The sequence below is a fragment of the Sceloporus occidentalis genome, unplaced genomic scaffold (assembly GCF_023333645.1).
Source record: "Sceloporus occidentalis isolate IW3139 unplaced genomic scaffold, rSceOcc1.0.p SCAF_8, whole genome shotgun sequence".
Lineage (NCBI taxonomy): Eukaryota > Metazoa > Chordata > Lepidosauria > Squamata > Phrynosomatidae > Sceloporus > Sceloporus occidentalis.
Window position 1 is genome coordinate 7,679,460 of NW_028316988.1, and position 15,388 is coordinate 7,694,847.

Genomic DNA, 15,388 nt, shown 5'->3' on the forward strand with positions numbered 1-15,388 from the left:
GGACTCTGTACGCAGTCTGGGGGTGCTCCTCGACTCGTCGCTCCACCTTACATCTCAGGTGGATGCAACGGTCAGGAGCACCTGTTATCAGCTTCGGCAGATACGCCAGCTGCGTCCCTATCTGAGCCAGGGGGACCTAGAAACAGTGGTACACGCTCTGGTAACCTCTCGGTTGGATTTCTGCAATGCGCTCTAATGGGGCAACCCTTGTACCATACCCAGAAGCTGCAATTAGTGCAGAATATGGCAGCAAGACTGGTCACTAATACATCTAGGACCAGTCATATAACACCGGTCTTAAAAGACCTACATTGGTTGCCTATTCGCTTCCGGGCGCAATACAAGGTGTTGGTTATAACCTATAAAGCCCTAAATGGCTTGGGCCCAGGGTACTTAAAGGACCGCCTCTCTCCGTACAATCCGCCCCGCACACTCAGATCCACCGGGCAGCATTTGTTAAGAGTTCCGGAGGCTAGATTGGTTAACACCACAAGAAGGGCCTTTTCCATCTCGGCCCCCACCCTCTGGAACTTGCTGCCCATCGAGCTCCGTTCAGCAACCTCCCTGGCCCAATTTAAGAAGGGGCTAAAAACATTCTTTTTCAAGCAGGCTTACCCCTGATTCTTTGCCCTGAGAGTCCTCTTCCCCCCTCTGTCAGTTGTTTGTGATCTGGCACAAGTTCTTTTATTACTGTTTTAATGGTATTGTTTTTATAAATTGTATTGAATATTGCTGTTAACCGCCCTGATGTTTCGAAGGGCGGTATATAAATAAAGTTATTTATTTATTTTATTTTATTTATTCCTGACGTTTTGCCTCCGTCTGTGGCTGGCATCTTCAGAGAAGACGAATGGCCTTCTCTGAAGATGCCAGCCACAGATGGTGGTGAAACGTCAGGAATAAACTCTTCTAGAACATGGCCATGGAGGCCTCCCCAAACCCTCAAAAAACCATAGATGACAACCATGAAATCCTTCGACGTCACTTTTATTTTTGGCTTGTCTGCATAGGAGAGTATAATATATTCAAAGTGCTCACTCAACCAGTTGAAACAGAGAGTTCTTTGCTAACTCTTATGTTATGAATATGGTAATATTAGATGCAAAGCTGATGGTAATTTTCTAAAAACTCATTAAAAATCAAAGAAACAATGAACAATACTTAAAACAAGTGAATTGATATAGTAAGGGACGCCCTGCTCCATTGGAGGAGGAACAGCAAAGCCATCATCTTGCATCAAGAAACCATTCACACAATGCCACACTCTGCTTCTTGTTGTTCTTGTTGCTCTTTCTGTGTGCCTTTGACTCATTTCTGACTTACAGCGACCCTAAGGTGCAACTATCCTGGGGTTTTCTTGGCAAGATATGTTCAGAGGAGGTTTGCCTTTGCCTTCCCCTGTGGCTGAGAGAGTGTGACTTGCCCAAGAGCATCCATTGGGTTTCATGGCCAAGCTGGGAATCAAACCCTGATCTCCAGAGTCTAATACTCCAACCACTATGCCACACTGGCTCATCTCGTTTTAAAGACTATATGGTACTAAAAAGACCACTAGGCATCCAGAACATTAATCATTCGGACATAAGACAGACTGGAGGAATGGTCACTCTTCAATTCTACCTTCAAGGCTGGATGCCAATCTCTTAGACCTCATTCTCTGCAGGTAAATAGAGCCAGGGTCCTATTTACTTCAGTAGTAAGTTGCCTCTGATCGGGACCTATAGAGAAGAGGATGATTATGGCTGCACCCGCACTGTAGAAATGCTCCAGGTTGACTCTGCTTCAACTTCCATGGCTTAGTGCTATGGACGTCTGGGAACTGTAGTTTTGGGAGACATTTAGACTGGTGCCACAACAAACGACAAGGCCCAGGATTCCATAGCATTGAGCCATGGCAGTTAGAGTGGTGTCAAACTGGATTATCTCTGCAGTGCAGATAGCAGCACCCTACCAAGGCCACATTCCCCCTTTACTCTTTTATACACATAGCATAGCAAGACTCTGGTTCCCAGGAGGTCAGCAGTGGCCATCTGTAATTTTATTATAATTTATTTACAAGCGCCCAAGTGATTTCCACATATTTTAAAGGTAATGCAAGGCTGCCCCGGGCCATCAGCTACTTGCAGATAGCTGCGGTCGGGACGAGAGAGGTGACCTGGAAAAGCTGAAGGATGCGGGGTTTGGGTTGCAAGAGAAGCCCACATGCGAACCCGCTGATACCTTCCCGGGGCACTGGGATTTCCTTTGTGCCTCGATGCCAGCGGGGCTCTCCGGGTTCCCAGTGGTAAATCACTTTGTAGCGCTGTTCTAAATCCTCTCCGCCCAGCACATAAATCCTTTTGCCACAGTAGACCACCCCTGCGTTTGCAATCCCACGGGGCAGTCTGGGGATGGCAAAACTGCGGCTCATGTGGCCCGCTTCGTTGACAAAGAAGCACCTCCGGCTGCTGTGCCGGTTGTCAGCTGCCAGCTTCCCTCCCAGGTTGGCTTTCTTCTCAGAGTATCCCCCAATCACATAGATCCCATGGTCACCAGCAACAGCTCCTGCAGCAAAGAAGCCAATAGACAGAGGCACCTGGGTCCATGCGCTGGAGCCGATGTCGTAGATCAGAATCCCTCGGTGAAATAACCAGTGAGATGATAAGCCCGTCGCACCTCCCAGCAGGTACAGCTTGTCCCGGAAGACACTCGTAGCCGGGTGGCTCAGGGAAAATGGAAGCTTGGTAATGGTGTCCCACTTCCCCGTGGCCAGGTCCAAACTCTCGGCCAAGTTGAGGAAGCTTTGGAATTTGCGCCAACCACCGAGGACATAGAGCTTCTGGTTGTGGAAGAGGAAGCCATGTGCTACCCGGGCCAGAGACATGGAAGGGAGCTGCAGCCACTGGCCTGTGAAGGCACTGAACTCATGGACAGAGGTGGAATAAGCACTCTGATAGACACCTCCGGAGACGTAAATCTTATCCCCTGCAGAAACACAAGAAGCATGGGTCACGGACGGCAGGCCAGGAAGCTTCTCCCACAGTTCAGCCAGAGGCTCATAGCAGCCCATGTACGCTTCTTCAGTCTCCAGTTCTTGATACTCGCACAACTGGGTGTCGATGAATGCAATGTGTGGTTTGTACATCCCCCTTCTCAGCCCCTTGCTCTGACGCAACCTCTCCTCGCCATCCAGGATTTTCCACGTAAGGTGGAGATCCTTCTGCTGCTCCAAGTCCTTCTGAAGTTCATACTGCTCCTCCAGGCTCAACAACGGGAAACGGACGTGCTGCACTAGCTGCCCAAGAAGGGGTCCGCGCAAGCTTGGATGCCCTTGCACCCAGCGCCGCACAGCCTGGTAGACTTGGTACTCCGAAGCAACAGCCAGGTCACTGGAGGATATCAGGGCGAGCAGCGTGCTGAATTCCAGATGGAGGAAGCCGCCTGTCTCAAAAACCTGGTCAAAATTCCTGATGAGGAGCTGTACAATTTCATGAAGGAGGGTCCGACTCTTATGCACTTGGGCCAAGGAATACATCTCAAAGCAATTCTGCACAGAGAGGTTTGTAACAAGGAACCTAAAGGAAAGGGAGGGAGGAGAAGGATGGATATAGAGACTATCTCAAACATCTTATCTCCTTATAGCAGCACCTGCACTGCTGAGAAAACGACATTGTTTTAACTCTCATGGCTCCATGCTCTGGAATTCTGGGGTTTGTAGTTTGGTCCGATATTTAGCCTCTCTGTCAAAGAGCTCTGGGGCCACAATGAATTATAAAGCCCAGGAGTCCATAGCATTCAGTAATGGATGTTAAAGCAGTGTGCATTAATTCTGCAGTGCATAAGCAGCCTATATAATGTCCTCTCTCCCTCGAGCATTTTAAGTTCCTTCGAGAAGGACGTGAAGTGCAACAACTAGTTTGAAGACTGCCGCTTCTGTTACTGTGGAGAGACTCCATTCAAACAGGGTGTGTGTGCATCCACACTGTAGAAGTAATGCAGATTGATACCACATAAACTGACATGGCTCCATCCTACAGTGTCTTGGGATATTGTGAGACACCAGCACTCTTGGGAGGAGACAACTAAAAACCTTGTAAAACTACAAATCCCAGGATTCCATTGGATGGAGCTACTGCCTCAAACTGCATTATCTCCACAGTGTATATGCATCCATGAACTTGTCCACTTCGGACTTGTTGCCTTACGCCTGAGGGAAACAAGGATGGGTTGCAGCCATCTGTATTAGAGCCAGGATGCTTATCACGCAATCTGCGTTTGCACATGATGCTCGTGCATGTGCAGCTAAAGTGAAGTTAGGCAAAGCATGGCATGGGGGCTTACCGACAGCAGAGGTTTTGCAATGGAACAACCTGCAGCTTGCTGGCTCCTGCGAAGAAGAAGGGGGTCAGCTCGGGAGTGAGCTCTATGTCCCCTGTGTAGATGTATTTCAGAATGCTTTGGATGATCGACGGAGCCACGTCCTGAACCAGAATCTCTTTTCCATCAGACTCTTTCCAGCTATTGATGAAAATGTCCTGAAAGTAGGGGCTGATGGCTGCCAGCAGAGCTCTGCAGAGGAGAAAAGAGAGGCCCGTTTCCAGGATGCCGAGTTCAAATGCAGCTTGGCGCTAGGTCCTATGATCTCTAACCTTCCAGCCATGGGGAAAGGAGGTTTCCAAAGACATGGAGGATGGAGATGATGGATCCCTGTGGCTATTGAGAAGACAGGGTCTCTCATAGGGTGGCCCCCCAAGAGAAAGGCCTCGTGCTTCTTTAAACTCTGGTGTCTCCATCCAGGGAGTACTAGAACAATGAACAAGTAAGACACCCCAAGTTCAATCCCCCAGGTCTTCAGGAAACAATGGAAAGAGCCTCCAAACCCAGAGAGATTCTGCCAGTTGGTGTCGACGGTACTGAGCTAGATGAGTCAGTTTAAAATAGCTTCCAATGTTCTTAAGAGATTTCTGTGGAGGAAGAGCACCAGCAGCGCATAGGGCCTCCATCCCTTATTCCCGAAAAAACCTAAACCGAGTTCCTCAGATAGAACTTTGATTCATCAGTAATGCCTTCCCTCTGGGTGCACTTCTACAAGACTTGCATAGACATTGGTAACACAGAGAATAATGGTGTGCCTATGTGCATGCAAATGAAATGAGAGAAGAGAAAGTTATGGGAAACAACGCATGCACCAGTGCCAGAATCAGTGTTAGGAATAGAGTTCTCTATTTAAACACTCCCCCTAAACTACAATTCCTAAGATGCCCCAAGTGTGTGTGTGTTTGTACTATATAAATATAGTACAATGATTTAATCTTAAGGACCTCTCTTCTTGGGGTACCGTGACATCTTTTAAGTTCTTCGCCAACCGACAGACCTGAGGAATCCTTAGGGTACAGTCACAGCATGTGAAAGTGGCATGAAACTGATGTATCTGTACAGTGCAGATGCACTTCTGGTCAATGTTTTTATCCACCTAGCCCCAGTATAGCTGTAATTCTCCAGGCCCAGGTCTGTACCTATTATCTACTGCTTGATACAGATACAGAACATACAATAAATAAACTGGAGACAAATCGGGGAATGTAAGATAGGAAGCCAATAGGTCTCTGTGCCACTCAAGCAAAACCCATGGCCTACCTGTGGCAAGGGAACCTCTGTCCATCGGCTACAAGGACAATATCACAGAGCAGCTCTTCCTGGTACATTTCTGCTAGACCTGAAACCAAAGAAAGGATGAAGGCCAGCAGATGAAAAAAGGCATAGAAGTCGGAAGGATCGCCCAGATTAAAAGAATCACAACCAGTCCCTTTGGAAAAGACCATAACACTTGCTTCTTCTCCATTGGTTTGAAGCCTGAGATTCCTAACTCTGATTCTACGAATCAATGATTCTAGGAGTAAAGAAGAAGCGTGTTTTATATACCAAAAAATGTGCATTGAATGGGCACGCTTTGGAGAGGGGAAAAATGCATATCATTTTGTGTGAAGTTGAAGGCTTTCATGGCTGGCATCCATAGTTTTTTGTGGGTTTTTCGGGCTCTGTGGCCGTGTTCTAGAAGAGTTTATTCCTGATGCTTTGCCAGCATCTGTGGCTGGCATCTTCAGAGAATGCTGGCATGGAAGAGAGTCACACAGTATATATATACCCACTCTCTTCCATGCCAGCATTCTCTGAAGATGCCAGCCACCGATGCTGGTGAAACGTCAGGAATAAACTCTTCTAGAACATGGCCACATCGCCCGAAAAACCCACAAAAAACTATTTTTTGTGTTACTTCCCACACAAAAGATCCGGAAAGTGCAAATGAGCACCTGGCCTGATGAAATACAGGGGCGTACATTATGTGCATCGCTGCCGCTCCTCATATATTTTGGGATGTTTCAGCTCTGGACTCTTCTAAGCTTTTCACCTACCTTTTCTCAGGCCAAGCGGCCTGGGCTTGAGCATCGCAGGCTCCCCCTTCTTGTGGCTGGAGCTGGAGCTCATGGCGGCCGATGAAGGGAATGGACGAGATGAAAAGTGAACCCTGGCAAGAGAAGGAAAAGACAGAGAACTGGAGAGAAGAGTTAGTGGTACCTGGTGGCTTCTATGGAAGACTTTGAAGGAGTTATCCAGGGGCTGAACCTGTTTGGGGCCACGGGATGCAAAATCGGGGTGGTGGTGGGGTGGGGTGGTGGTGGTGGTTTGCCATTCATTACTATAGTGTAGTGGCATCACTAGGGTTGGTGTCACCCGGTGTGGTAACTCATGGTGCAACCCCCCATTGATCGTCTCCCATACCTCACTATCCATTGTCCTTAGTGATGTTTTTCATGATTCATAAATCCCATACATCACTGAATGTAATGGAAGTAGCAGTAGTGGTTTAAATGTTGGATTGCAATGTTGGACTGCAACAGAGACCAGGGTTCAATTCCTTGCTTGGCCATTAAACCCACTAGGGAGTTTATCACACTAGCGAGATCCTGCGGGATAATGGAAATTAAATGCGATATAATGCAAAGATAACCCAGAGATGCTCAAAGTTTATCACATTGCGTTGTGGTTAACGTGAAAGAACGCCAAGTTAATCCGCAGTTAAAGCAGAGGAAACCGGTAGCTTTTTCCATTCGGCACAATTCGGCACAAACCGAATTGAAAAAGCTGCTGTCTTCCTCCACTTTAACTGCGGATTAACTTCGCGTCCTTTTGTCTTAGCAGCAATTACTGTGACAAACTTTCTGAATTGGCAAGTTCTGTTTAAATTTGAACGTAACTTAACTCTCGTTTAACTCCCGTTTTCCCACGGGATCTTGCTAGTGTGATAAAGTCCTAGGTGACCCTGGGCAAGTCACGCTAGATGATCCCTGGGTTGCCTTCAGATCCGATGACTTAGTGATTGGACCCTACTCTGGCTCTGAATTTTAAAAGCTTTCCATAGTATTAGATGGGGATAAGTAACTTACCTTTTCCAATTGTCCCTAGTCTTGCCTTGCCAATTTCCCTCTCTCTGACTCTCTTCTCAGGCCAGCAAGCAACTCTTGCTGCCTCTGTCCCATCTCTGGGCCTTTCCATAAGGTGAGTCCCTGGTGCAAGGTAAACCTTTGCAGGACACTGTGAAATTTTGTCATTGTGACATCAGCTGGGTGTCTAGTTCAGGGTTTCTTGGCAAAACATCTGATTGGCTGGAGGAGAACCAATCCTGCCATGTTGGGTTTAAGTCTGTGGTTTGGGAACTGATATTGACTAGTGGGAAGGATCTTGGCTAGTAAAGTATAGACTCAGGGAAACCATGGTGTTGCATTTTAAAGATAGAGAGAGAGATAGATAGATAGATAGATAGATAGATAGATAGATGATAGATAGATAGATAGATGATAGATAGATAGATGATAGATAGATTTCTGAAAAGTCTATGTTTTCAAAACCTGAAGAACTGATCCTTTGCCCCAACCAACTTGGGTAGGTCCTTGAAAGTTTGGAATAGAGCCTAAGCCCTTTCAGACTACCCAGATATAGTGGTATATGCCATTTTATTTCGGCTGCCGTTGTTGCATGCCTTCAAATCATCCCCAAGTTATGGTGAACCTAAGGCAACTTTGTAAGTCGAAGGCTTTCATGGCCGGCATCCGTGGTTTTTGGTGGGTTTTTCCAAGCTATGTGGCCAAGTTCTAGAAGAGTTTATTCCGGATGTTTTACCAGCATCTGTGCCTGGCATCTTCAGAGAATGCTGGCATAGAAGAGAGCGGGGTATATATATACTGGGTGACTCTCTTCCATGCCAGCATTCTCTGAAGATGCCAGGCACAGATGCTGGTGAAACGTCAGGAATAAACTCTTCTAGAACATGGCCACAGAGCCAGAAAAACACACACAAAACTAAGACAACTTTATCTTGGGGTTTTCGTGGCAGGTTTCTTCAGGGGGGGGGGGGGTTGCCGTGGCCATACCCTGAGGCTGAAAGAATGTGACTTTCCCATGGTTACCCAGAACTCCCAATCTGAGCCACTCCATTCCAACTTTCTGTGGTCGGCTCATCGGATGAGCTGAAATTCCCTGCAAGTCCGTAAAAGTCCACTATCCCTTTGAATTTTCCCATTTTGGTTAGCTGTGAATGCTGTGTCTGTGTGAATTGCTATTTTTTGTGTGCATGTGGATGTGACATTCTTCTAAATAAACACTTTCTTAATTCCTCCAAACCTAGAATTATCCTCTTTTAGTACTGGTATATACAGGTGAAAATGGTCCAAAGGTTATCCAATCCTCTTACAAAAGCTAATTTTCGCAACTTGGGTTGGACTGGATGGCCCTTGCGGTCTCTTCCAACTCTATGATTCTATGATTCTACCTTTTAGGTTTAGGTAACAATTAGGTTTGTGTAACAATTGTTTGGGTAATAATTAACATTGTCCGTGGCATCATATTTCCATTTCTATGTATGGTTGTGAAAGCTGGACACTGATACAAAGAAAATCACTCCATTGGAAATGCTGGAGGCGAGTTCGGAGAATATGATGGACCGCTAAGAAGACAAGCAAATGGGTCCTAGAGAAAATCAAGGCTGAGCATTTCCTAGAAACCATGGCAATCCATCATATTCTCGGAGCTCACAACTCACAACTTTTGCAACCATATTTTTTGGTGGTAAGACAGAGTGTTTGGATCTCGCGTGGTTTGGATTGCAAGATCCACGCAACGCTTTAACCACAAGAGAACTCTGTTTTGGGGAAGTCAAATTTTGGCATTTCAAATTACCTGGTCTAGATTCTGCGGTGGGATGGATGAATTAGAAATTCTCCCCAAACTAAAAAAGTCAAAACTGTATATAGAGCATCAAGCGATGGTCACATCATCTTGCAGAATATCTTGGTGGGTCTCCAAAAGAGCTCTGACAGACTACAAATCCCAGGATTCCATGGGATGAAGCCATGGCAGTTAAAGGGATGTCAAACTGCTTTATTTCTCTGATGGGGAAGAGCTACCGCTATCGGTTTTGTTCTTAATACTTTGTTTGTTTGTTTGTTTGTTTGTTTTCCCAGCTGCCTTTGCAGATTTGGACACTAGACATCCAGTGTATCCAAAGAGAAAAGACGCAGCGAGGCAGAGTTTGGCATGCATTGAAGACTTTATTGCATTTTCATGTACCATCCACAGTGAGGCAGCAGCCACAAAGGGAAAGAAAGGATCAGATCCTCTTCCAAGGAGGAGCAGCCTGTGTTCATGGCTAGCTGAAGTCTGGACTTTGCTGCTACGTTTATGGAGAACCCTCCTTCGTAACTGGATGTTTTTGGCCACCTCCTTAAGTAAAGAGAACAGAAATTCAGTGTGCAAATAAATCAGGACTCATCACATTTTGCTTTACCGGCATAAAGACCAGTTTGGTTTGCCTTGGCCATTATCTAATGCAGAGACTGAGGGGTATAAGCATGGTATGAACATAGTCGGTGGTACGATCAGAGGAAAACTGAATGCAGAAAGTAATCACACTTGCAGTGATATGTATTAATACTGTCCATTTTCAAAATGGTTGCTTATAATACAGATATCCTGACACTTGACAAACTAATTGATACATGGAGGCCTAAAGTCTGTTGCTTGTCCTATTAAGTAGACCCACTTTAATTTAAATATCTATTGATTCATAATTTAATAATTGATGTATTGGGACTAATCTAATTGGGACAAGATTCAGGCTGCAATGTTCCAAGAATCCATTAATGCCAGTTCAGATGCTGCTGAGAGGAACTTGCTGATGTCTTACAGTTCAATGCTTTATCTTTTCCTCTTTGTTCCAAACAACTGTTTTGAAGTCAGTGGCAGAAAATAACTCAAATGGTATTCAGTCAACCCTTTATCCATTTATCTAGTTGAACTCAATGGGGCTTACTTTGCAGACAGTGTACATCAGATCAATTTGCGACTACAAACTGGCCAACAATGCTCTATATAAAATATCTTTTTAACTTGGTTTATAGGTTTTATGGTCCCTAATACAACATATATAATAAATATTGTCATTAATACGTCAGACTTTTTTTTTTTTTTGAGTTTGTGAATTCATTCATTCCACCGCAGAATCGAGACCAGTTAATATGAAATGCCAAAATCTGACTCCCCCCAAAGAGAGTTCTTTCATGGTTAAAGAGTCGTGTGGATCTTGCAACCCAAACTCCACCAGATCCAGACACTTAGCTCCTATTACCAACAATAAATAATCGCACTTGGAGCGTTCAATTTGAATTGTGAGAAATGTGGACAATGGACATATTAGAAACAATGCCAGCCAAGCCATGGAAGGAGAAGTGGCATGGAGAAGCAAGGTAGACAGGCATCTTGAGAATGGCCTGGAAACAGTGGCATTTTCGGTGAGGACAATGTAAAACAGCCCAGCTTTATGACCTGAACACTCACCTGAACAAAAGGAAGGTGGGCAGGTGAACCGCACTTTATAGTCGAAACAGAAGCCTCCTTTCCCCTGGTCAGCGTTGATGCAAGCAAATCCATTGACCACATCGTTCCTATACATGGGAGAAGAACCAGGGAAGAAAGGAGATGTAACAGAGACTCAAAGAGTGCCATATAAATAACAAACATTGCTCAGATATCAAAAGCCTGTATTATACACTGGCCTCATTCCCACTACCTTTTATACCAGATCACTATTCGGTTTGAAGCGGTTCAAATGACCCTGGTTCACACTTAAATCGAATCGCTGAAGCGATTCGGTGAGGGGTCCGTGCGCTAGATATATTTAACCCATGTCTTTTTGATGCTGATGTTTTCTGCATCTTTTTGGATAAACTGATTCTGCACAAGTGTGAACCAGATGCGGATCAGAATCAATGTAAATGTGCCCTTTGGCCGGCTGGAGTGGGACCATTTTGAACCGATTCATTCGTGAATGTGAACCATAAGTGGGTTAATTTACAGGGAAAGAATGCGATCAGGGCAAATGTACTGGGAACCACACTCTGCTGTTGAATCGATCCATCAATTCAGATTGCAAACCGATTTATTTGTAAGTGTGAATGAGGCCAAGGATGATAAGAGGGACTTTAAAAAGCAGATTCCATTTCCCACCTCATTTTCATTGTGAGTTTAAGTCTATTGGCTTTGCTTTATTCTTGGGCTTTGAATTTTGTTGTTGTTGCATTCCTTTAAGTCATTGCCAACCTGTGGCGACCTTATGATGAATCTATCACAGGGTTTTCTTGGCATGTTTCTTCCGAGGCGGTTTGCCATTGCATCCTCTGAGGGTGAGAGTGTGACTGACCAATATCATCCAGTGGGTTTCCATGGTTGAGCAGGGATTCGAACCCTGGTCTGCCAGAGTGTAGATGATCATTTGAACATGAGTGGCCTATTCAGTTTTTGATGTTGTTGCTGCTGCTGTTGGTTTACAGTGGCCTCTCTTTGCATGCAATATAATTTGCATGCAAAATAAAGTAGTGTGCCAAATCGCTACTGAGCAAGAACATGAAACACTACATGAATATTTTCACTTGCTATTGTTCTGTTTGAACGGCAACAAGGCAATGAAGAACTCTGCTCTATCAGCGTTAAGGTACTGAATCCATAAACCCAGCCGATAGAAAAAGAACGGAGGAATCTCACCGGGCAAATTTTTGTCCCGTCTGCTGAGCTGGAATACCATCCACGGTTTGAACCTCGAGCGCAATTGGCTTAGGGCAAATCGCATTGGGATATTCCTTCCTGAAATAATAAATCAGTTCGTAGTCTCCAGTTGCGCTGGGGTTGTCCCGGTTCAACCATTTTGTCTTGCAAACTAGGGATCGAGAAAACATGGCACTGTATTAGAAATAGTTCCAGAAGCATGACCTATTCCCCCAAGTTTCCCTCTGTTTATACAGTCGGCCCTTCTTATACACGGATTTTTTATACACGGATTCAAGCATACACGGTTTGAAAATGTTCCAAAAAAGTATAAATTTACCTTGATGTTCCATTTTTTATAAGGGACACCATTTTGCTATGTCATTATACTTAATGGGACTTGAGCATACACGGATTTTGTTATACACGGGGGATCTTGGAACCAAACCCCAGCGTATAACAAGGATCCACTGTAGTTCCAGGAAAACTAAACTCAATCCATTAACATCCCAGTCTTAGGACCTTACCGCACTACACGAATCCCACTCAGAAACAGGATTTAAGAGTAGAAAAAACCCACAAATTCGGGGTGTTTTCGGATGACGTTTCTTCTAAATGTGAAAATAAGGCAAATGGAAAGTGGACAAAATTGGCACCTTTTTAATTCCGAGAACTTCCCAAAGTGTTGATTTTGTCCATTTGCCATTCACTTTATTTTCGTGTTATTGCTGTTTGGGGCAAATGCGTCTGAAAAAACTCGTCACCCACACTGCAGAAACGGAGCAGTTTGGCACCACTTTTAGCTGCCATGGCTCAGTGCTATGGAATTCTAGGATCTAATTTTGTGGGACGTTTCGCCTTCCTTGTCAGAGAACTCTGGTGCCTCACCAAACTATAAATCCAAGAAATCCATAGCACTGAGCCATGGAAGTTAACGTGGTGTCAAACTGCTTTATTTCTGCAACACGGGAGCAGCCTCCGCTATGACTGAGGTCTCTGAGCCTTACTGCATTGCAAAAGTTAGCCGAGAGGCAGTGAGATAGAAGCATTTCTTCCATCGCTGCATGCCCTCGAAGCACTTCCATTCTCCTCCCGAGGGTCATAAAAGCATGCCTTTTGTCACGCTGGGAAAATCTGTTGAGCAAAAGGTGCACTCTTATGACCATCTCCCTCTGGAAGGAGAATGGAAGTGCTTCGAGGGCATGCGGAGAGGGAAGCAGAAAGCCACTTCTATCTCACAGCCTCTCAGTTTACTTCTATAATGCAATAAGGCTTTCTTTCACGCAGCTGTTCCACTTTTACAGCCATGGTTACATCCAATGGAATCCTAGGATCTGTAGTTTGGTGAGACACTAGTGCTCCCTGGCACATAATTGTAAATGGCTCCAACAAACTACAAATGCCAAGAGTCCATAGGATGGAGATATGACAAAATGGAATCAAAGTGCTATAACTGTGCAGTGTGAAAAAGATTGAAGGCAAACTCCCATTGATTCCAATCGATTCATCATCATCATCATCATCATCATCATCATCATCATCATCATCATCCTATTTATTTATATCCTGCCTTCTTCCCCGCATAGGAACCCAAAGCATGGCTTAGTCTAGACAAGACCCACAGTGTTGTAAGATGGAAAGCAGTCGAACTGGAAAGGTTAAATGGACTTAGGAGACTGCCTTAATAACTGTTGTAAAGTTGTCTGGCGCTTTCTTTTCATTAGGGAGATTGGACGATAGGTCTCAGAGAGCTAGGAAATTCCTGGAAGGCGGATGCCATTCCTTTGCAGTTGAAAATCGGTACGGCTGATGAAACAGCAGAGATCTTGCAAGATTAAATAGTTGCAAGAAGAATATTGAAATCCAAGTGCCATCTGATCCCACTACTTTCTCTGTGTTCGCCAACAATGTTTTAAAAGAATCACTGGAAATGGTCACTTTTATTTGAATTTTTTACCTGGTACAGGAGCTTTGGGAGTTGTTTGTATTGGCAGAGTGTCAATATGTATAGTCACCGGATTTATTGGAACAGAATGATCCTGACCTATGAAGGAAAAAAAAAAGATTGTCCTTATTGTTTTCCTTAGAAGGCTTAGCAGAAAGGGGCAATGTAGAAGAGACACCATCCCTGGGTCCAGCTAAGTACTATTTTATCAGTTTCGGAGTTAAGAAACCTGAAGGCAGTAGGGCAGCAAAAACATTGACTGTCATATACTTTAAATACTCCTTTCTTTATCTCTAGGGATGCATCTCCATTGTAGAAATGATGCATTTTCAGAGGAAACCCCACAACAACCTTGTGTTTGTGTATGTCTCCGTCACTCTCGACTTATGGATCTCAGATGGGTTTCTTAGCCAGGCAATACTCAGAGGTTGTTTTGCCAGTTTCTTCCTCTGAAATATAGCTTGGGAATTTCTTGGTGGCCTCTCATCCAAGCGTTCACCAGGGCTGATCCGGCATCACATTCCCAAATCTTAGGGGACCTGGTGCCTTTAGGGTACTTGCTATAGGATTGCCATAAGTCAGAAGCAACTTGAAGCAATGGCATCTGGTGTCTAATCTGCACTGCACAGCAGAAATAATGCAGTTTGACACTGCTTGAACTCTTACGGCTTGATACTATAGAACCCTGGGCTTTGTAATTTGGGGAGACATTTAGCCTTCTCTGTCAGAGAGCTCTGGTCCCACAACAAACTACAAATCCCAGAACTCTGTAATATCAAGCCCTAACAGTCAAAGCGGTGTCCAACTGCGTTATTTCTGCACTGCAGATCCGACCTGCGTTGTGTTAAAGAATCCCTTTAGGTTTTAGATAGGAATAGTCCCCAGCCTTGCCCTGAGGACTGAATCTGGGAAGTCCTGCATGCAAAGTATGGATTTGCTCCTGAGCAATGGCCCTTTACAACACAGTTGCAAAGTTCAGTTTGGAACCCTGTTGGCCGCTGTCCCAGCTCCCTTTTTATGCGCCTACGTATGTATAGGTTGGCCTTCCATTAAACACTCCCAATGGTATTTTATGGTGGGTCATAAAAATACAATCATGGCCACAAAAACAACCCTATTACCAATATGTAGTAAAGGGCAGAGCAACACACAAGAGAGTCATGACAACTGTTTTTAAAAGGTACATCAGAAAATGAGAAGACATGACGGGAAGGGGAAGGTGAGAGCTGCTTCTGGGCCAAGTAGGACCACGTCTGATGGTGAAACCATCGCCATCCTCCTCCATCACCGTTACCATCACCAGCTTTATTTACGTCCCTTTCCTTCTCCCAGCCTGGGACTCAAGGCTGCTTACAAATTAAACACAATTGC

The 15,388-nt window shown here is 44.9% G+C and overlaps 2 protein-coding genes across 2 annotated transcripts in view; both read right to left on the reverse strand.

The window, feature by feature from the left end:
- Positions 1–2,116: 2,116 nt before the first annotated feature.
- LOC149307754 (kelch-like protein 38) lies at positions 2,117–6,465 on the reverse strand. Its single transcript, XM_089536803.1, has 4 exons — positions 6,393–6,465; positions 5,617–5,695; positions 4,321–4,548; positions 2,117–3,554 (listed from the first exon to the last, which is right to left on the reverse strand). The coding sequence occupies exons 1-4, from the start codon at positions 6,463–6,465 to the stop codon at positions 2,117–2,119; spliced, it is 1,818 nt and encodes a 605-aa protein (XP_089392929.1).
- The window catches only part of LOC149307755 (uncharacterized), a 29,381-nt gene continuing 20,454 nt past the window's right edge, over positions 6,462–15,388 (reverse strand). The window contains exons 10-12 of the mRNA XM_089536805.1: positions 12,073–12,244; positions 10,870–10,976; positions 6,462–6,505 (exon numbers count right to left, since the gene is read on the reverse strand). Of these exons, the coding sequence (XP_089392931.1) occupies positions 6,462–6,505; positions 10,870–10,976; positions 12,073–12,244 (323 nt within the window). The remainder of the gene's footprint in view (positions 6,506–10,869; positions 10,977–12,072; positions 12,245–15,388) is intronic.

Coding starts and splice junctions, on each gene's coding strand:
- LOC149307754 (XM_089536803.1), bottom strand. CDS start 6,465: ATGAGCTCCAGCTCCAGCCACAAGAAGGGGGAGCCTGCGATGCTCAAG. Junction 5,696..6,392: donor GCCGCTTGGCCTGAGAAAAG/GTAGGTGAAAAG, acceptor CTTTGGTTTCAG/GTCTAGCAGAAATGTACCAG. Junction 3,555..4,320: donor TTGCAAAACCTCTGCTGTCG/GTAAGCCCCCAT, acceptor CCTTTCCTTTAG/GTTCCTTGTTACAAACCTCT.